This window comes from Neopsephotus bourkii, unplaced genomic scaffold, assembly GCF_033783945.1.
Source record: "Neopsephotus bourkii isolate Nb327-2 ecotype Australia unplaced genomic scaffold, CSIRO-AGI_Nbou_v1 NB_756, whole genome shotgun sequence".
NCBI lineage: Eukaryota > Metazoa > Chordata > Aves > Psittaciformes > Psittacidae > Neopsephotus > Neopsephotus bourkii.
In genome coordinates, this window is record NW_026901254.1 from 111,443 (window position 1) to 133,142 (window position 21,700).

The following is a 21,700-nucleotide window of genomic DNA, read 5'->3' on the forward strand; positions in this document are numbered from 1 at the left end:
AATTCTAATGAACTTTCTTCTTCTTCACTGCAGCTTTATACATATCACTGTCATTTCATAAACTGATATGTAAATGAGAAAATATTTTGAGAATGAAAGAAATTTTGAAAAATTCTACTTTGCCTCTATTTACCTGCTGCAAAACCATTTCTGTCACATTAGTTACCTCCTTTCATGCCTCTAGGCATGTGTATATTCTCATGAAAATCGCCAAGGAGAGAAATAACACCACAACCACTCATATTTGAGTGAAAAATTTGAAATGAATGAATGGTGTGGAAGATTAACATCTTTGATAAGATTATCTAATACAGTTAGATGAGATGAGCAAATTTTAAGGTGTTTTAAGTACCACTTAGAGTCTACAGCAGAATGGGAAAGTAATTTTAACATAACTTCTGTATATTTAACTTGGTTAAGTAGGCCATATGAGAGGAAAAGTAGTCAGCTACCTGTGGAATAGGGTGGGACTGTAAATAAGGGAAAAATTCATAACTGTTTTGAACAATTCATGAAAGGAAAGTCACAGTCAAAATCTTTGCAATAGACTGTGGAGTGTCAGAGCTGTGCTAGCCTGTTTAGGAGGAAAGCTGCTATTCAGCTTTAAAAAAAATCATGCTTTTCCACTAATCTGAGATGCCTCAGTAGTAGCAGCTGAACTGGGAACTCTGATGGCCTGCTTTTCAAAGGTGTCAACGTTACAATCATAAGAGAAGTAAGAGATAGTATTTGCTTTGCAAGTAATGTCTTGTGGGTCTCAAAAGAATACCTTATTTCTTTGTTGAAAAGTCAGACTTCGACTTTTAAATACATTTATGTGTAAAGTAAAATGGTTGTTCAGATGAGGTGTTTTTCCCTACCTAAGCACACGATGCAGTAAGACTTTGATAGGCATATGCCATACATCATTATTTCTTTACAAATAGGTTAGCTTAGTTGAATTAGTTTTTTAGTGATAGTTTCTCTATTTCTCATTCTAATTATTGAGTTGTTGGAATAGACAGGGCAGAGTCTTGTTAATGACTTTCTAATTGCCAGAGATACTGTAACAGATGTTGTTAGTCTTGTTCCCACTTGAGGAAGGGGGAGATGACAGTTTTGACAACACAATGCTTTCAATAATTTTTACACAGTACTTCCTTTAAGCTCAACCACATTTTTTTAGACTGAATCCAGGTTTTCCTGTGAATTATAACTTTTAGGTCCACTTTAGGTGCATGCATTTTTAACAGACTTTGCTTGCAACCTAGGTTATCTTCTTTGTTCTGACAAGTTATTTCAGCTAAATTCATTCTGTACTACATTTTCAGCAGTTAATTGCTATTAAGAAGAAAAATATGAGAATGGTGCTGTAAAAGAACAAGTAATTACAACTTCTGAAACTTCAGGCAGACTAGTCTGAACTACTTGGTTATTCCCAGTTGACAAAAATGATATAAGACATGACAGCATAGTTGTTGATCCAAAGTGTATTGAAGTCAATGGAAAGATTCCCATAGAGCTCAGTCTGGACTGGGGCCACAATAAATGCTGTAATAAACTTGGACCCACTGACCTAAAGGAACTTGGAAAATAATGCTTGCTTTTCTAAGTTGTAAAACTAACAGCTCTCTCCCACCTAGTTCTTATTTTCTGCCTGTTCCTCATGATTTTTGATTTTTAAATTTTTGTCTTCACACACTATGCAATTTAATTAATTTTCTATTATTATGTATCTTTGTGTCTTGTATCTTTGTCTTCTATGTATAATTCTGTACATCTTTATTTTGTCTACAGAGACTTAAGAAACTTAGTTTTGCTTTTTTTTCAGTTAGTGCTAATTCAAATCTGTTAACTTTGGAAAATCAAGTGGAGAAAAGATGGCATACCTTGCTGCCATTTCTTTAAGACTATTTTATAGATGCAGTGTTAACAGAGGCAATTTCTTAAAAAATGTAAGGAAGAACTAAAGGAGCTGTAGTTGTAAGCCGATTATGAATGAATGGCATGTGCCATAGAATCATAAACAGTACTCAGTCTCTTTTATGCTTGTATGCTGCAGTGACCTTTTTATATGGCTATGCTGGCAGTTCTCTCACTAAATCATGCGCTGATAAAAGTTACATACCAGCATTCCTCCTCCATTATACCTTGTTTGAAAACATAGTGGTAGAAATACCTCTGACCAATACGTTGTAGAACTTAAAGCCTCCCTGCTGACTACCTCAGCTGTGTTACAATAAACAGATGCTTGTTGTTTGTTAAAATGTCTCTCAGTAGTTTTTAAATCTTGTATAAATTAAAAAATACATGAAATCAGTGTGATTCTGAAAGAATTCGCCTGCCACAAACATTTGATGGTGCAGCTTTTTAAAAGAGTGCAGTAACTAAGAACAAAATTAGTGGCAGTGCTTATTTAATCAGATTCCATTAGTGATTCCAATAAACTAGTCGTGTTTCTATACAAAACCACAAACTCTTCTGAAGAGTGTAATTTCTTCTGTGCATTCAAATAATTGGGACTTTTATCGGAAATTTTAATGAAGAGACTTTAAACTTGATATTATAGTTATTAGTTATATGTACTAGAAAGTGAGCTTTAATTCCCAGAATAAGTGCTTTGGCATAAGTTTATACTGTCTGCAGAGCAAGAGCAGTAACACACATTGTTCCACCTCTGTTTTTTCCAATTGAGAAACTTATTATATTCACTTCAAACTGCAGCTTCAACCTTCAGCTGTCATGTCCTCAGCTTGCCTAAGATGGAGTCTACACAACCAGCATGAAGCTGAGTGAATTAAGTTAGCAGTACGGATGTATACAGTACACATCAGATAGCCCCTCTTGTGCTAATGTTAAGCAAAAATGCATGAAAATGTTTGTTCATTTAAATGCTGTTGCATTTGGGAAACTGGAGACCTTCACATCAGTTGCAGAGAGCACAATATGCATATGCTTACAAATATCACTACCTTTTTTTCTAGCAAAACCTGAGATTTTCTTACTATTAATATGGCAGTGGACCTTTCTGTAGAGATGTTTTATTAGTATTTTAACATTATAGCTACACAATTTGACTTTTAATGTATTTTTAAGTGGGAAAAAAATCAGTTTACTGTAACTCATTATCATCCAAATGCATTTCCAATGAATTTTGTATTATTTTGAGCAAATGATGTACAGATACATTTCAAGCGTATTAACTAATATGCTACTGCTTGGATGAAAAAAAAAATGTTCTAAAAAATCACTGGACTTTCTGAGGTGGTTATTTTTGAGGAGCTGAGTGGACAAATCCACACAACTGTGTTCTTTATCAGGAATTTCTTTACTCCCAAGGCACTTGATCTTGAAAGTTACGTAGTAAAACTGGTATGAAGTAGGTATGCCTTAACTGATTAACATTCACTTCCTTTAACATGTGATATTTGAAAAAAGGACTCATTTGCATTCTTTTGGATCCACCTGATGTCAGTAATAACCTAAAGGCATTCCTGAACTCATGTTCTGACTTCATACATGCAGAAAAGGCTTTTCTGAAGTAGGAGGTTCTTGAAGAGAATGTTCTGACTGCTATATGTTGTGTTGGGCTGAAATCTGCCATTTTAGTGCCAGGAAAGTTGGTGTTCATACTTTCAGTAAACAAATGTTTCACATGTGCTGATAAATCTTGAAACAGCGACATCTCTCCATTATTCTTACAGTTTTCTTCTTAACTCCCACAATTTTCAAGGAACACTTCAAGACACTGTCAAATCCTTCAGTAATATAAATAACACATTGGAAATAAGATTTAATAAAATGGATTTTGTATATTCCTCAGCAGAAACATTATGTATAGGATCACTATGCATAATGAAATACTTGTGAATTTAAATTAAGTTCTGGAAGCCAAAGTACCCGCCCAATAGTACTGCCAACTCTTGGGTGGTGGTATCATCATTTCGCCTGATTTAGTCATATATGCATCACTTTTTAACCGAAGTATGATATAACAGAGTATTTGAAATCATTGGAGTACCATCTTTGTAGTCTATTGGGAAGAGAGACCAAAAAATTGAAAAAAAGTTCTTTTGTAAAAAAAGAAAATATTTGACAACCAGTGGAGTAAACTTCAAATCTGTGCCTGTAGCAGAGGAGTTACAAGTAAGTAATATGCAAGATATTTTTATCTCTCTGTGTTTAAATATCTTCTCAGCAATACCAGCTTTATTAGTTGTGTATTTGGCTATGCTAGTATCTCCTTTCACACATATTAGAGGTAGGATATAAAATATATATAAAATATAAATAAAATAGTTTCTACTATCTCTACTGATAGAATTAAAATTATTTTTATTAATTATAAGTAACCAGGCAGTAGATTTTATGCAAAAATACAATGCATAGAATATATAATTTAGTTTACAAGATTATAGGTATGTAATTTTTGTATTGCTTTCATCTGTAATTCACAGCGATTGTATTCAAGGTTATTGCTCAGCAGCTGTGTTCAATCACACAAAAAGTGTCATTTATGTTGGAGTGTGTTAGACTAAAAAAAAGAATGAATATGTAATTAATATGTGCCGGTCCTAAGGGGCAAGTCCCTAAACACTGTGCTTGCTGTGGTCTTTCATTATGTCAGGTCTCAGAAGCAAGCTATGAAAAATCAAGTTAGATTTTTTTGGTGTTGTTTAGCATATGATGCAAAATGGAAATGTTTTCAATCTGTAAATATTTGACAGACAATAAAGTTTCAGATCTAAAATTATCATTTGTGGTAAATAGAAGCAGAGTGTGTGTAGGGTTTCTCTCCCCTCATTTATGGTGTACAAGTACAAAAGTCAGACTAAGCTTTTTGAAACTGTACATTGGTAACTGCACGTAGTCATGGGCTATGCTATAGGATCTAATGCTTCACAGTGTGATTTCTGTTTAGATACACACATTATTGATTGTCACAAATTTGTATCTTTACATTTTAACAGTAATACGAAGTGTTTGATTTGTATCTTAGTAGTATGGCTCAAAGCAAAATTCCTAGGTGCATTTAATTGTTGCTCCATAGAATCATAGAATAGTTAGGGTCAGAAAGGACCTTAAGATCATCTAGTTCCAACCCCCCTGACATGGGCAGGGACACCTCACACTAAACCATGTCACCCAAGGCTTTGTCCAACCTAGCCTTAAACACCAACAGGGATGGAGCATTCACAACCTCCCTGGGCAATCCATTCCAGTGCCTCACCACCCTCACAGTAAAGAATTTCCTCCTTATACCCAATCTAAACTTCCCCTGTTTAAGTTTGAACCTGTTACCCCTTGTCCTGTCACTACAGTCCCCAATGAAGAGTCCCTCCCCAGCATCCCTGTAGCCCCCCTTCAGATACTGAAAGGCTTCTATGGGGTCTCCATGCAGCCTTCTCCAGCCCCAACTTTCTTAGCCTGTCTTCATACAGGAGGTGCTCCAGTCCCCTATCATTCTTGTGGCCCTCCTCTGGAGCACAGGTACATGGTATTTCAGGTTCTTAGGGAAAGTGCCCTCTTTTTGGTATGAATTGTGTCTCTATTAGTGTTCATGCTTGAAAATAATAAAAAGAAGAGACATCTGAATGCCTTTAACACATCGTTTCCTAATACACTATTAAGTGTAGGATTTTGATTTACAGCTTAGGTAAATATCCGCTGGAGTTTCCAGTGTCAATGGAGACCGAACAGAAACTTTGCTCAGCTGATTGATATACTTAGAAACCAAACATACGCAGTAGGCTATGACACTCAGTTAAAACGTAGCAACCATAAATATTTATTGGTTTAGTTGATTCATTTACATTGCTGTTCTATTCTGTGCTTCTCAACACAGTTATGGTGAGTTACTTAACTACAAATAGAGGATTACCAAAAGGATGTTTGACTTTCCTTCTTCTGATACAATTTCAAGAGGGTAGTAATAGGGTAGTCAGTTTTCTTGCTTTTCATGATTCTTCTTCAACATATGGAACAACCCAGGGAAAAAATTTACCTGTGTAACATATGGTTATTCTCTGATATGAAACTAATACCTGGATAGGATTATTCATCTGATCCTGAAATACTTGTCTCAAATAGAAGAGGTCATTTCCTTCTGAAGTTGCCTGTTTATTTTAACTGGCTAAGACAGTTTAGATTTTCAGATCAGTTAAAGATAGTTGAATTTGAACCCTTCCAGAAAATGAGGAAGAGAAAAACAAGCAAACAACTTAAAGCAGGGCTTCTATGTTGTTTTGTGTTCAAGTGCTAGCTGGGCTTTCAAAGTAACTACCTTCTTGTCATGCTTCTTCCATGTGCTCTTCACAATCAGTAGCATTGCATTATTCTTGTGCTATATACTCAGGGTTATGTCAATTAGTCAAGATAGACTGTCACATACTAGGTAGTGTAAAAATGGGAAAAGTGAAGATAAGTGAGGGAGATCTGCAGTATTTGTGAGCCTTAAAAATCCTTTCATCAGAGAAAACACATTAGCATTGCTTATACTCAATATTCTTGCTGTAAAGATGATAGATAGTTTTGTAACTGAGATCAACTGGTTCACCTCTGTTCAGGAAGCAATGAGACAGTTCCTGCCCACAAAGATCTTTAAGACTGAAATTGAGAAGTTAAAGTCTCAGGCACTCAAGTAGATACAGTGCTAGCAAATTTGGGGAAATTTGGTGCAGTTAATGTTTTCATTTTAGTAATCTTTATGTATTTAAAATAGAGTTAATCAAATTTTTGTCTGAATGCAAGCTGGCTTCCCATCTAGAAGGAAACAAGCAGTCTTTTATCAGAGTGAGTTTAAATCTGTTTGCAAGGTTTAATTGATGTTCCTGCTAAAATTAAAATGTCATGATGATGTAAGACCTCTCCTCCTCAAACTGAGCTCCCCCCACCATGAAAAAAATACATGTTTTTTCATTTGTAGTGCATGTTGCTGTATTGGAAATCTTCATGATTCTGTATGTTCTGACAAGCTTTTTTTTTTTTTTTCCCCCTTTTTTTTTTTTAAGGTAGATAATTAAAAAAAGGAATTGTATAATTTTTGTACAGCCATTGTTCTAAAAAGCTTACATATCACAAAAGAAATAGTACCCTGGGCTAATGAAGCTCAAGCAATACAGTGCTTATGGGATCTTGTTCTTAGATGAAGCTCAAAAAAATTGACTTTAGGATTTTGACACAGTCACGTTGGACCATTATGGAATTACTACAGGACCAGAAAAATTAATGTTATTAGATCCACTAAGACCAAGAATAAAGACATGGACTACAAAAATATTAATTAAAGAAACAACCTTTGACTTTTATTGTGCAAATTAATTTCTGCTTTAGTAATTAGTGTTAGTAATTAAATTTAGTCTTAGTGATTCTTATGTGACTCAAGGTGTGATTTTCCTCTTTGTCCTCTGGAAGGTTTTGATCTCAGTCTCTGCACAACTTTTCTCATCTATTTTTTAAATAGATAAGAACTACCAAGCAGACTTGGACTAAGGGAATGATCACAGAACTTCTTCTCTGACAAGGATAGGAGTATGTAGAAAATGTTTTGAATTTTTTTCATCTGTTACTTACTGACAGATTCTGTCAGAGCTTCTGGGATTTCCTTAGACAAAAATGCGTGCTGGCCATCGTACTTTATAGGCAGCAGTGGAACAATTTTCTAGCAATTTTACAGTCCTTTCTGGAACACATTTTTACCATTTTCATTTGCTACAATCCGTGACAAATTTCACAGTATGCACCACATGGAAAAAAATGCGTGATTTGTTGTTAAACATGCTCACTGCTAATATAACTGAGTGGCTTCTTACTACAGGAAGTGGAGATGGATGAAAACCATGTTCTTCCACATCCGTGTGACCTGTGTGAATAGAACTCTGACTCTTGCAGTGTCAGACAGCCCTGTGTTTTGTGTGCAAGTTGTAGGGCAGCAGTCAGTGCCTTTTGAGGAGGCCCTGCCATCCTCAGCCTGACCTCTCTTCTGTGTTGAAGGTGCTGGAATTGTGTGACCCATCATGAGCTTTTCTTCATAATTTAAGTAGCAGAGAACTTATAAAACATTTTGAAGGCATGTAACTGCTTGAATATCAGTGTTTATGTGTGAGTGTTAAATATGGGTCAGTTTGTCAGCTGTTAGAAATCAGTGCAAACTTTTTTAGACAGGTTGGATCTTGGTTTCCAGTGTCTGTATGGCTAATGCCTGGTATGGCAGTCAGAGACAGGGCATTGTGGTGTCACTTCCAGGACTAGGGGCTCCAGTTTTTGTCTGGATCCACAAAGACTTAACAAGTACGATACTCATATTATTTTGCAGGATATTTACAAGAAACAGTGACACCAGTTTCAGCCTGTGACAGGATATGCACACTCTTCATTTTCTATTAGTATTTCCAGCTTTCAAATTGCAGTTTTCCCAAGGTCTGTGTTGTTGGCAATGCAACAGGGGTCACTGTGTTCCACATTTAACTTGTGTGAGTTTTATTTTTAATAACTGATTTGCCAGAAAATATGTTTGCAAACTCTGGTCTTGTGACTGTAAAGATCTTGGTAATGCTTTTTCCTTTTCTGCATTGAATTTAAAGCTGCTATGCTAGTCCGATGGATGCTTGTTATGTCTGTGGGAATGCTTCTTTGTGTTTAGCCCATTGTTCTTTGTTATCAGTTCCAACTACTCAGTAGTAGGAGATGCAGCTTCATTGAATTTCTTTTACATATATTTTGCTACTTTCTCCCATAGAATGTTTTATGCATTATCAAAATCAGGGTTGTTTCTTTCATTCTGTTAGGATTACCAAGTATTTGCTGTAATCTTTTAAGAAGTATCTTGACTCGTACTTTCATCCAAATTATGGCTTGACTTGTACTTTCATACATACCTTCAGTAAATCTCTCATGTATCATCAAGTATGCTTTTTCAAGTAAGAATCAGTAATACGTAAACAGTCATATTTTTCAGGCATTTAAAGGGATCATGGGAGCATCTAGATATCTTCTGTGAGTCTTGTTCTGTTGCTGTTGGTCATGTAACATGCTGTAGTGTCTTCCAAGAGTCAAAATTGCAGATTATTCAGAATGGAAGGAGCTGTTTGAAACATAATTCAAAGAACGTGTATACACTAGAAAAAAAAACATATTTTTATCAGTAATCTTGACTTTTATTTGTTTTAAACCTGATCCTTCAGCTGACCCTGATTAATAGCTGTACTGTTGAAGGAAAGAGTAGGATCAAAATTAGCACCTGTGGAGTTTTTAAGACTAAAACTCTGATTGCAGTTTCTCAGTGCGTTATTTAGAAGTCTTTTGTAAGGGTTGGGTTACTGCCTGAATTATGAATGATCATTAGGGAAACAGTTTGAAGTTTTGTTGTGTACATGGACAGCAGCCTAGAATGTGACCATCTTTTAATGAAAGCTTCTAAATGTTAACCAATGGATCCACTTTTTTAAAAAGAATATAACTTAAATGAGATAATCCTCAAAATGACCTCACTGACCATGCTCAAAAAAAAGATACTATTTTAAGCATAAAATAAATAATAATATTTACCCATATTCAACAGTAACAGTAGAGAAGATTGTAGATTTTTTCTCCCAGGTAATGACCTCTGAAATAAAGGGTCTGTGCATACCTTGCATTTTATTGCTGTTGCATTGTTTTGAGAGGGTGTCACTGTTTAAACAGGAAGTATTGTTTTATTATAAATTTTTAAATCATGATAATTTTTAATAAAGAAAACCTATATAATTTCAGTTATTTTTATCTTAATGTTGAAATAATGGATAGTTTGAAAAACTGTTCCATAGTGATTTGTCCTAGACAGTATTTATCAAATGTTTGACATGTTACAAAATAAGTCCAGATGTACTGTTTTCAGTGAGGAGTTTAAAGCAGTATGTTGAAAGAGTACAGTTTTGTATGCCTACTCCAAGAAAATAAAGCATTAGTAAGATAATTATGCTTATGTTCTCTCCATATTTTGGGGGAATTGATTGTAAAACAGTTTGTTCATAGCAAAGAAGCTTTTGTGGATACTCTATAATTTTGCATCTTCCAGAGATAGAATTTTTATGATAATGAGTATGTTATCTTTAGTCTAGAAACTTGTATTTGCCATATAGGGCTATCTGCCAGTACGGAAGAATGAAGTCCTACCAGGCACCATTCCAGAGAAGGGTAATATTATAGACAGTAGCAGAAATCATAGAATAGGGCAATAAATATTCTTTTTAGGAGTAAAATAATTTTTGTTTTGTTTCTGGAAAAGGTTTTTATGCATGGTTTCCTCTGCTGCTTGCAGGCATAAAGTTAAGCATGAGGGAGATACAAATAATCCATAACACTAGAAAAATTGGAAAAATTTTTGAGGAAAGTAGCTTATGTCTCAAGTAAAAATGCTTATACCTAGTTGATCTGTATATAAGACCTCAGGCAATTTACTTAATGGATTTATTGTGGGGCTGCATGGAAAAAAATCCAGCTGTTTAATATTATCCAAAACAAAAATAGACATTTCACGATTAATGAAAGCTACAAGAAAAATTTTCCAGGGATTGTGAAACCATGTTCCTTTTACAGTTAAATCCATTGTATCTGCCAGGTATTATCAAAGAATGGAAGATTTATTTAAATTGCTAAAACTGGGATAAAATAGAATATTTATACAGAGTTGTATAAATATATAAATGTTTAAGTGTCGCTAGTGAAGCTCATCATCGCAATAGAAACAAATTCATGGCTTTGGGTGTTCTGAAGTCCTAGCTGTGGGGCCTGCCGTTGAGGAAGACTCTGTCAGGGGACTTTATTGCCTACTCAGATGAGCTTCATTCTGCAGTGAAGCTGTGAGACCCATGGCTAAGCGTTGCAATTTCTTGCAAGTAAAGCATACCTATAGCTCCTTTAACCTTTAGATATTCTTGTTTACATTTATATGCCTTGTGACTCCTAGCCAATGTAAAGACTTTGTCAGAAGCTTTTGCTGTCTCAGCCTATAGAGACCTATCACAGCAGGCATATACAAACAAGCAAAGAAAAAGAAAGGTGGGAGTGAAAGAGGTAAATTTTGCTTCAGAGAATAAATTATCAAGGTGTGTGGGATTTGGTCACCTAGGCATTGCCACTGAGAGCCATTTGAGATGTATGAGGGAGACTGCAGCATCTGTTTCAGAGGGTAAGAAGTTAGATCGGGTATCCCACAGCACATTCAGTAACACCAGAGGTGGTTTCAGTTACCTACTTAGCATTCAAGTGTCACTTTTAGGTGTTGGGGCTCCCCTGCAAAAGCCTTCCCAGGTCTGTAACGAGTTTAGAAAGCTGATGGGCTTCTAGGTGCACACAGGATGGAAGACAGAAGATTAAACAGGCAAAGAGACTGAATAAAGACAGCAGTGTCTCAATAAATGAAAAATCTTGGTTAATTGCCAGACTGATACATGATCACATCAGTTCTTAGGCACAAACTCAGCTGTGTGTGATAAAACTGCAATTGATAGTCTTTAGAATCCACACATTTTTTTAACCAACAAATTAGGCTCACTTGCTCATCTTGCTGGCTCTAAATTTCATCTGGTTATAGTACTTGCTGATTAAAGATAAAATAATGAATAATGTTACATGCTTCTGCAGGGTAAGGGAAGACTTTCCATTTAAGGGAAAAATTGAAAGAAAGGAGAAAGGCATTTGAATTAGATGAAGATAATTGAGAAAGATGCCGAAAGAACCAAGGCAGTGTTAAGGCTTGCAATAAAAAAGGGGAACAAATTAACTGATTCAGAAGTATAAGATGGCCCAACTCATATAAGGACAGAAATCACTACAGTGCAGCAGATGCTTTGATTTTTAGCTGTTCTGTCTAGAAATGTAATGCTGTGCTTTATTGGTATTATAACCAATATGCATATGTGATAAATACAAACAATTTAAAATAAGTTTTCTGGAAAGACAAAGGAAAGAAGATTTCAAATCACAAGCCCTTTTTCTTATTTTGTATGGACAAAATGTTGCTTGATAGTTTTGCAGAGGACATCCCCATAGGCAATTTTTTTTCCATAGGCCAGTGAATCATGAATTATTCCACAGCATTGATTCTGTTACTCCCAGTGGGTGGCAGTTTTCCCATCTGTAGTAGTTCCAAACATTGTGTTTCCCTTAGTGGCAGAAACCTTGCATGATGAATCTGTTTCATATTAAGTTTTGATTAAACACAGGCGTTTGTGATAATATTAGTTGCAATATACTCTTCACAAAATGGAGTAAAACTAGTTGTTTTGCCTCATGCTTTAAAGTAAGAATACATTTTTTGATAGAGTAAGGTTTCCTTGACAGTATAGGTGGTGTTATGTCACCAGTTAAATATAACTTCATAATAAAAGTGCCTTAGTACTTATGATAGAGAAAAAAATACTCAGATTCTGAGGATTTGTACTACACGTGAAGTCCCTGTTTAGGAACAAGACACATTTCCAAAGCTTGGTTTGGCTTTTGAACTACAAGCTAGGAAAGAAACTCAGGATATCTAAACTACTTTTTAACCTTGTCTTATGGGAAAGTACAAATAATTCCAATTGTTGTAACCAAATTATCCATGTAAAAGGAAATAATAGATTGGGAATAGATAATAAGAAGGAAACCAAATTTAATTTTTTAGGCATGCTGGAGCTAATCCTACAGACTTTGTAATTTCTGAACCATAGAAGCTATAGAGAAAAATAACTCTCATGGGAAAAAGTCATTCTTTATGACCAAATTAGCCACTTCATTCTCCTCCTTTTGTGCCAATTGACATGTGGAGAATAACTGAAAATCTCCACCCCATGTACTCTGGGAATCACTCACATTAACGTAAGTGATAGATTCATTCTTAGCTCAGTGAATGTCACTGAGCCGTAAGAGAATTTTAAGGGTCTGGACCAGCTCCCAGTGAAATAAGAGCAGACGTTCCATGTGCTTCAATAGTGCAGAGTCAGTCAGAAGGGCACAAAGGGAAAAAAAAGCCCACACAGGAAATACGATGTAGGTTTATAGTTGTTCTTTGAGCGTTATGCTTTGCTGCTGATAAAAAGGTGAAGTTAAATGTCTTTTCTCAGCAATTTCTTATAGCCAAGGAAGTTCAACACAGCTCAGCAGAACATTGTGTTTCTTCTTTTAGGTATGCTTATATAGTGGTAAATTGTTCACTGCGTTGGATAAGTATGTGGAACCGTCTTGTCTGAGTCCTGCAAATAGGATAGAAATGTAACCATGGAAAGCTTTGGTAGATCCTTCCAGTATGAGAAGGTTGCTGCCTAGTGGGAGTTTTTTCCAGGATATCTGAAATTGTGTTTTGTGTTACAGGTACAGATATTTGTAATTTAGTTTTATGTTTTACAGCTCCAGAAATTCACTGTTAAATAATTATACTGAGAACTTGGGGACAGGTCTTGAATTTCCTAAAGGGAGTGATAAATATGTCCTATTTTCCATCTCTTTATTTGTGCAAAAGATCTAAGGTGTTTTTGGACAAATGTTTAGCAAGAAGTTATGATGTACAATATGAGTAGAAGTCTCAGAATGAGGCATTGTTTTCCAAATCTTTTTATTATATTCTTTGATCTCTTGATGATAGGTACATTGGAATTTTGATGACCTGTAAGTGCTCAGGATGTCTTTATTAACTCATATGCCATTAACCAATGAACTATTTCTGCTTGATATGGTCATTATTAACTAGAAGCTGTGTGTAAACTGCAAAACAGTTAACTGTCTTTTCCAATCCAGCACTACACAGATGTAATCCATATGGAAACTATCAGATTATTCCTGGTTGTTACAATCATTTTTTCTATTTCTCCACACAATGCATTTATTTTGGTGGTGTCTTTTTCACCACCAGTGTATTCATTTCAATATTAGATTAAATTGTAAAGTCTGTAAGCCAAATTCTTGTGGTACAAATAGCAATATCTGTCCAATAAATTTGAATAATGCTACTTGAGAGAAAAAAATAATTGAATGTAGACTACAGTTTTAAATAAAAATGGAGTTTTGTTTTCAATCTGAATTATGTTCAAGTAAATGAACCCTGTGAGAAAACTGTGAGAGCTAAATGAGCAGTGATGTGAAGAAATGGCAGAATATTTATGTTCAAGTATTTATGGAGGTGGAAGCTAGCTTACATCTTTTGTTGTTTTGTGAAAATCATGTATGTTCTATAGGAAAATTGGATTTCTTTTACTTGTGGTTCTGTTGACCAGAACTTTTGCTCTGTCTTGTGTGGGAAATCTCATGGATAATGAAAAGTGTTCTCTTTCCTTGTGCCAGTCAAGGATTTCACTAAAGCATTGCAGCTTTGATGGGCAGCCAAGAACATGCGAGCCTGCCCAGGGGCAGATATGGACTCCTGGCATGACAGAACTGGGAAATGACTGAACTATTAGTGTTTCATGGTATCCCCAGATGAAATAGTTAGCACGTTGCTAACTGAAGCTCTTCTTTCTTATGTGTTTTCTGAATTTTCTATTTCCTGCCTGAATTTTGAACCTCAATCATATGACAGTGTTACACTTATGAAGACATGAAGGGGTAGTGGTGTTAAATATTATTTTCTGGATAAACTATTCTATATATTGAAAAGGTTTTATTTTGTCCCCTCAGGGAATTCCCGGAATTCCTGGAAATCAAGGAGCAAAAGGACAAAAGGTATTATTAATAGTTCAAAACACAGTTAAAACCTGTGCATACATGTACCATTTCCAAAGTAAGGGTTTAGTCTGTGCTCAGAGGAGGGTTTTCCTAGTGGAGATTCAGGACATCAAATCAAGCTGCAAATGAATGGAGACATGTTCCAAATTCTTTGTGGCATGTTTGAAGATCTCTCATTAGGTTTTATTTCAACTGTTGCAGAAAGAATGAATAATTCAGAAACAAAGAATGAATAATTTAAAAGTAAGTTTATAATACTTTGAGAAATAATCCTAAGTAAATAAATCTTCATAATTAAGGAGTATTAAAGAAACTTGTCAACTATACATATATTAATCACAGAATTCTCCTCCTTATGTGAAAACATTTAGGGTGAAATTGGACCACCAGGTCAACCAGGATCAAAAGGGTCACCAGGAGATACTGTAAGTATGTATGTGTGTATATATGGCATGTAAAATGGTGTTATGAACAAATTATTTTGATGCTGTCATTATCTATTTTTCATATGCAAACAAGCAATGACAAGTACAGTAGCAACCCATTATTTTCAGGTTGGCAAATATGATCAGACTAAATCTAATCTCTGAATTCCCCCCCAAGTGTTATATACCTACTTTTCTTTTAAAATTGATGATTTTCTGACTCCACATTTGATAAACAAGTTCAGCAAACACGTTAGCCTGAATTTAGTCTCTTAATTAGCTAACTTTTAATTGACTTTGAAAGTACTCAGTCTATCTTATTTGAAAGGTAAGACTGACTTAAATGTTGTCACAGTATGCAATAGATTTCTGAAGATGAATTTCAGGATACTTTAGTGATAGTGCTATTTTGACAAAGACTGTGAGAATGTCAAAGCCCACTGAATTTTCAAACCGCTTAAAGAGAGATTTTGATTTTGGAAGGTAGGAAACAGAAAATAAACATTCTTTTTAGCCATTCCAGCTTACTGCATCTTTGTTACTGTCTGAGTAGGGTGATTTCTGTGTCCTTTAGAAAGCATAGTAGTAAAATAATTGTTCTGGAGGTTGGTGCAAGTACACATAGACTTTGCAAAATCGAAATTTTAAAGGCAAAAGGGACAGCTGCATAAAACTAGTTAGAGATCTTGCATTAATTAGCAGGAACATCCTAATTGTTTGAACATATGGTGCCTTCAAAATAATTATCTTTTTCAATATGGAAGTTCAACAATGCTTACATGGTTCCTTTATTAAGCATCCTCACTCTTAACATGACTTTTTTCTTCTTTTCTGGGAAGATATTTCAATTGTTTTGTCAGATACTTGAGCCGCATATAAGTCCCGAACATGTTGTCATTCTCTTTCACTTTAAAATATTGAATCAGTAATAGCAAACTTGTTCTTGACGTACTTTTAAGGAATGGGGTTTTCAAAACATTTTTCTTGTTTTCTTTAACTGTAAATACGGTCTGCTCTCTGTTAGAGTTCTACACTTCTGGAGCTGAAGTCACAGTAAGAAAGTGGTCTTTTGGTTTCAGTTGTGTGTTTTTCAGAATGATGCTGAGATGGATTCTACAAAGGACTCTTAAATTTTTAGCGTGCTCTGATTGTGCTGAGTACTGCTTAGTCATGTGTAATCCAAATGCATGTGTGGATTATCACTTGAAGAAGCTGGGGAAGTTGTTAAAGTGTAAATAGACTTTTCAGAGTTGTACAGTCCACATATCTGATAATTTTTCCTGTTTATTTTCTTGATTTTCACTTTGCTTTATTGTTTTTTATTTAAAAACATTCAGAACTAAAATATGGTTTGTGCTTTCTCCTCCATCTCTGAAGATAACCACAAAGGAGAGACCCCTAAACTTGCTCTCTAAATAATGCTAGGTTATACAAAGACCATAAACAGGCATATGAATGTCTGTACATGTATTGAAGAGCTCTCTTTTGCAATGCTCAAAGTTCCTTAATAAAATATAAGATCAATTAAAACCAGTGCAGCCCTGGTTGGAGAGAAAGATTTAAACCAGTTTGGACTTTGCAAATTCTGGGCTACTCTCACTCTGGGTTACCTTGCATCCATGCAGCAGCTGTTGGTTTCCTGACTGCACCGGGCATGACCACTACGTTATGGCTGTCAGAAGCCCTTTTGTATAAAGTTGAGTACATTGGTTAATTTTTCTTTCATGAACTTAAAGGACTTTTCAGCCACCTAAGGATCTTCTCTGGAAAGAATAAATTTCCTTGACAACCAGTAATTGCAGTTGTTTAAACCAAATTTGAACAAAAGATTCCCTGAACTAGAAGTTCAAATTTCCATGCTTCTAAGTAACATATGCACATTTAATCTCTCACCTGTGCCTCTAACCATTTTTATTTCCTATTGCTGGAAAATTTTTCTCCATTTCTTTCTGAGCAAAGTTAAACAAAATGCCTGAGGCATCAGCTATAATAAAGCCTTGTGGGATTCCAAAGTGTATGTATTTATTCAAGTAACTCCTCTAACATGTTTTCTTCAAATTCTATTTAGAGAAATAACATCTGGTTCTTGAAAATAATTTATTCATGCTTCCTGTCAACTCATTTAATGTATCTTTTGTCACCTGATAAAATAAGTAGGAAATTGATGCATGGAATATTTGAACATGTTTTATGACATTGGGGAATTTCAACCAGAAAAGATAGTAGGATTTTCCTTGTATTAGTCAGGCTGAATATGTTTGTTCCAGAAAAAACAGATGGAAAGCTTGTGGATGGTCTATTAATACCTTGGGAAAATTCTTGAGTAACAAGTTCTTCTTCTGTAATAATTGCCAACATCGATAATTTATTCATCTGCCACATAAATAGTATCAGCTCTGGAAAATGGGGGTGTACTGCTACATTTTATGTCCCTGAATTGTTATTTATTTTTATTCAGAACATGTTTTCTTTTAATTTTACATGTCTTAATGTTCAGATAAAGTTCTCAAGCTTTTTCTGTATTGCATCTCAGAGTTTTCTTCTTGCAGTGTATTGATTTCATGTAGTTGTCTTCCTGTAGTCTTAAAAGTTAAATATGGCCTAGTAATGAAAGGGCAGGAAAGGAAGCCAGGACAACCGGCGTTTATTTCTCCCATTTCTGCAGGTGTATGCCCGATGCTTAATTATACTAAGTATATTTTCTGATTTGCCATCTCCAGCGTGTATTTGCAGGTTAATGTGGATGTAAAAAAAAGGTATTTCTACTTTATATAAGTGAATGAGGGACATTTGTGATGAACATTTATCACTTTTGTAATCCAAGGGCTGGTGTGTGCATAAAGTGAAAGTGATCTAGTGTGGAGCTGTTAGAGGGTGGGCTCTCAGTGTATTACATAGCTTGAAACACAAAGCAACACTGACATGGCAATGAGAAAGGAACCAGAAATCCCCTAATTGCATTTCTCATCCCTTCCCACTGTCCCTCCCCAAACTTGTGCTTGTCACAATGGTTTTTGCAAAAGGAAGGTAGCATTCAAGGAATGCAGAAAAGACCACACAATGAAGACATCTGTATTTCAGAAGTGAGGAGGTCAATAGATAACTTGAGAATTGATTTAAAACAGCCAAATTGAATTAAGCCTTACAGAGAAATGAAAATTAATAAAACATTATTTTGTTATGCAAATAAAAAGAGAACAAGCGAAGAAGCAGGTCTGATGTGCAAGTGCATTCAGACATTCTTAATATAATCAAGGTTTGGTTCCAAACAAAATAAATATTTTCTTATGCTTGCTGTAACAAAGCTGGTGCTGAACGTAGGCCACATGCAAATGATTCATGGAAATATGCTGTCTCTTAGGGCATGAGTGGAAGCAGACCTCAGAAACTTCATGGAACTGAATAGTTCCTAACATTTAGTACTATACAGAAGGTGATTGGTTTTCTCTGTATGAAAGCAAAGAGTAAATAACACTAAGAACAGTAGGTTTTGAAAATACTATCAATTAGAATCATTACCAAAATTCTCCGAGAAGTTAGATTTCCAGGGCTTATTTACTTGTTTGACTTTCTGTGTTATTATGCTTTTCTTTTATGCTGTGTCTTAAGTACATTCTTATAGCTGATTATTTTTTGGAGTGTACCTCTTATATTATGCGTGGAACAAAGACAACTAAATATGCCTTTATCACCATGTTTCCATGAGAAGAGTTCAAGGGACTGTTGTGGCAGTGCACTAGCTTTTTGCGTGTGTCAAAGTGTCAAGCTATTGGGTTCTTGAATGAACAATTCAATCCTGAAGATTCTGCAGAAGTTACAAAGGTGTGGCCCCCAAGTGAACTGCTCCAATAAATCTCTATGAAGTTTGCTAAAGCAGTCAAAGCATGGCAGCCTTTGAGGCACACGCAGTCGGAAAAAAGGAAGAGAATTACGGAATGCCACATATACTTTTGCTGGTTGTGGGAACCCTAAATGGAAACTAAGGAACTCTTCTGTCACTTTCAATTATAGCTAAGGACATATTAAGGATATGTTAAAGATTAGATCACACAGACAGGGTTTTGAGTTTCAGAATTCTTTCTCTCAGGAGTATTTCACGGCAGTGCTGTGCTTTTCTCCTGCATGGTTTTTTTCCATTACACAGTAGCCCTTCCTTAGGCCATAGAAGGTCTAAATAATCCACTGTGCTGTATCAGCTACAGCCTGCATTGCGATATGATGAGACATTATGTTTCCTGGTCTACTTATTTCACTATGGTAATATAATGCTAATATGAATTGTACTAATACACTATACTGAAGACATTATTCCTCTAGATTAGTACAGAAATGTCATTGTCTTTTTCACAAATACATAGGGTTTGATGGGACCAGAAGGCTCATTTGGTCTACCTGGAGCTCCTGGGCCTAAGGTAAATGTTTGCATTAATTTGCTTGTGATTTGATGAATGACTGCTTTAGACTGCTTTACAGATGACAAAACACCAGGATTTTGCAGCCCATTTTTTTGCATATTAAATATTGGTGACTTGCTGTATGATTTTCCCTTTATTACCTTATATGATAGTTCAGTCCCAAGACAGCTTAATATAGCTCAATATATGGTGCCTGTCATCCCATGAGGTTTGGAACAATTGCAGAAATGGTCATGAGACATCGTTTCAGTTTTGAGTCCTGGAAAATGTTCTGTAATATTGGGAGCCAGATAATTCTCAGTATACATCAGAACTTTCTGCCTATGTTACATTTATTTATATTTTAATTGTGCAAAAAAATATTACGTGCTGCTTTTTCCACCCAAGGAGCCAAATTTATTTCAGATGTAACTTTTCTGATTGCACTGCAGCTACAGCAAGAATTAATTTGACCCATGTTCTCAGAAACCAAAAGAGATACTATAAATCCAGACCTGTTAGTGTAACCTTTTAATTTGCTCCAAGATGAGTTTTGGTTAGTAAACACCAAATTTTATGTCCTAGAGAAAATTTAGGAATCTAGAATCCATTTCCTGAATTTTATATTTACATTTAGCTCAACTTCCACACATGCATAATGTTATATCCAAAAGTACGTATGTATTTAAAATTGTGTATTGAAGCTAACATTTCTGAAAGTGGTCAGTGTTTGCTATGCTAAAGAAGATTGAATACCTATGAAACGACTAAAATTAATTAGCTTTATTTTCATTTGTGAAGAATGTTTTTGCTTTGTATCTCTCATTCAGAATACAGGCTGATTCTCTCTGAATCATTCTTAATAACCTCATTCTTATGCAACAGCATTGTGAAGTAACCAATAATTCTTAGATTTTAATGAAAATTCTTGTACTGAGTATGTTCCTAATTCCATAGACTATAATAAAAAAAGAAACTTAAATAGATATTTTGGCTCAGACAGGTCTGAGGATTCTCAGAGTTTTATTAAATAAGATGGTGGAAATATGAAGTCAATACACAAACATGGTATGACCAAGCAAAGGAAATTAGGCAAGTAGAGAAGGGACAGGTAAGCGGAGGCTGGCAGATTACATGTTGTCATCTGCATCTCATCTTTCCTGTGAGAAAGTTGAAACTTCAGTTTTCATGTAAGAGAGTAGAACTTTAGCCTTTCAGTCACTACTTGTGCCTATTTTTAAATGCAAATATCCCAGCAGTGTCTCGTTTTGTTTGCTAGTCATACCACATGTGACAAAACATACCAATGTATCAGCCACACTCTTATATTGTTATATAGGGTGACAAAGGAGAACCTGGAATGCAGGGGAAACCAGGATCACCAGGAGCCAAGGTAAATATGAATCTGTAAGTACTGTAGTTAAAGAAGGGATTAATTTACTTCTCCATGATATACCGATTTTCCATGATTTTCCATGATTTTATTTCAATATAAAACAGTATTTAAAATAAAATTGCATCAGAATGCATTTGATTCTTACGAATTTTATACTAGATTTTAGGCAATGTAAGTCAGCTATTTGTGAAGTTCAAACCTGCAAACATTGCCATTACTTCAGATAGTTTTATTTGTGTAATTTTGAAAAACCAATATTAACTGTGCTAAAAGGCAATTAAAAAAGACAGATGCTGGAAACTGAAGCTTAGAGTTAAGGGTCCTTTTTGTGGCTTCTCTGTATTCAACTTCCCTTCATGAATTCTTCAGACATTTCAATCGGCTTCAGTTACAAAATTTCAAAATATCATAGCCAAAGTATGTAGTGTAATGAGAATACATGAAATACATGTTTTTACAGAGCGCATCACTGACACAGAGTTATTGTATTATTCAGGGAGAACTAGGAATACCAGGGGCTCCAGGTGAACCAGGCTACCCAGGTATTCCTGGTACCCAGGGTATAAAGGTAAGGTTTCTTTGCAGTTTTACAATAATTTCATCTTTTCTTGGAAGTGTTTTTCTTACAAGTGATCATTATTAAGGGAACTCCTTTTCCTAAACATGCCGTTATTATTAGAGAATAGTTGGTGTATTTTGGAAAGCCCATTCTGTGGGAAAACAGTTATTTTTCATAGAGAGTGGCCTAAGTGAAGAATCTGTTCACATGAAATGCCATGACATGGGTATTAATGAAATTTCCATTATGAATTGTAGTACATAATTGTATG

The 21,700-nt window shown here is 35.2% G+C and overlaps 1 protein-coding gene across 1 annotated transcript in view; it reads left to right on the forward strand.

Annotated features, from left to right (window-relative positions):
• Positions 1-21,700, forward strand: part of COL21A1 (collagen type XXI alpha 1 chain) — an 80,100-nt gene that overhangs the window by 45,320 nt on the left and 13,080 nt on the right. Inside the window, exons 17-21 of the mRNA XM_061354925.1 lie at positions 14,608-14,652; positions 15,027-15,080; positions 19,439-19,492; positions 20,814-20,867; positions 21,367-21,438. Of these exons, the coding sequence (XP_061210909.1) occupies positions 14,608-14,652; positions 15,027-15,080; positions 19,439-19,492; positions 20,814-20,867; positions 21,367-21,438 (279 nt within the window). The remainder of the gene's footprint in view (positions 1-14,607; positions 14,653-15,026; positions 15,081-19,438; positions 19,493-20,813; positions 20,868-21,366; positions 21,439-21,700) is intronic.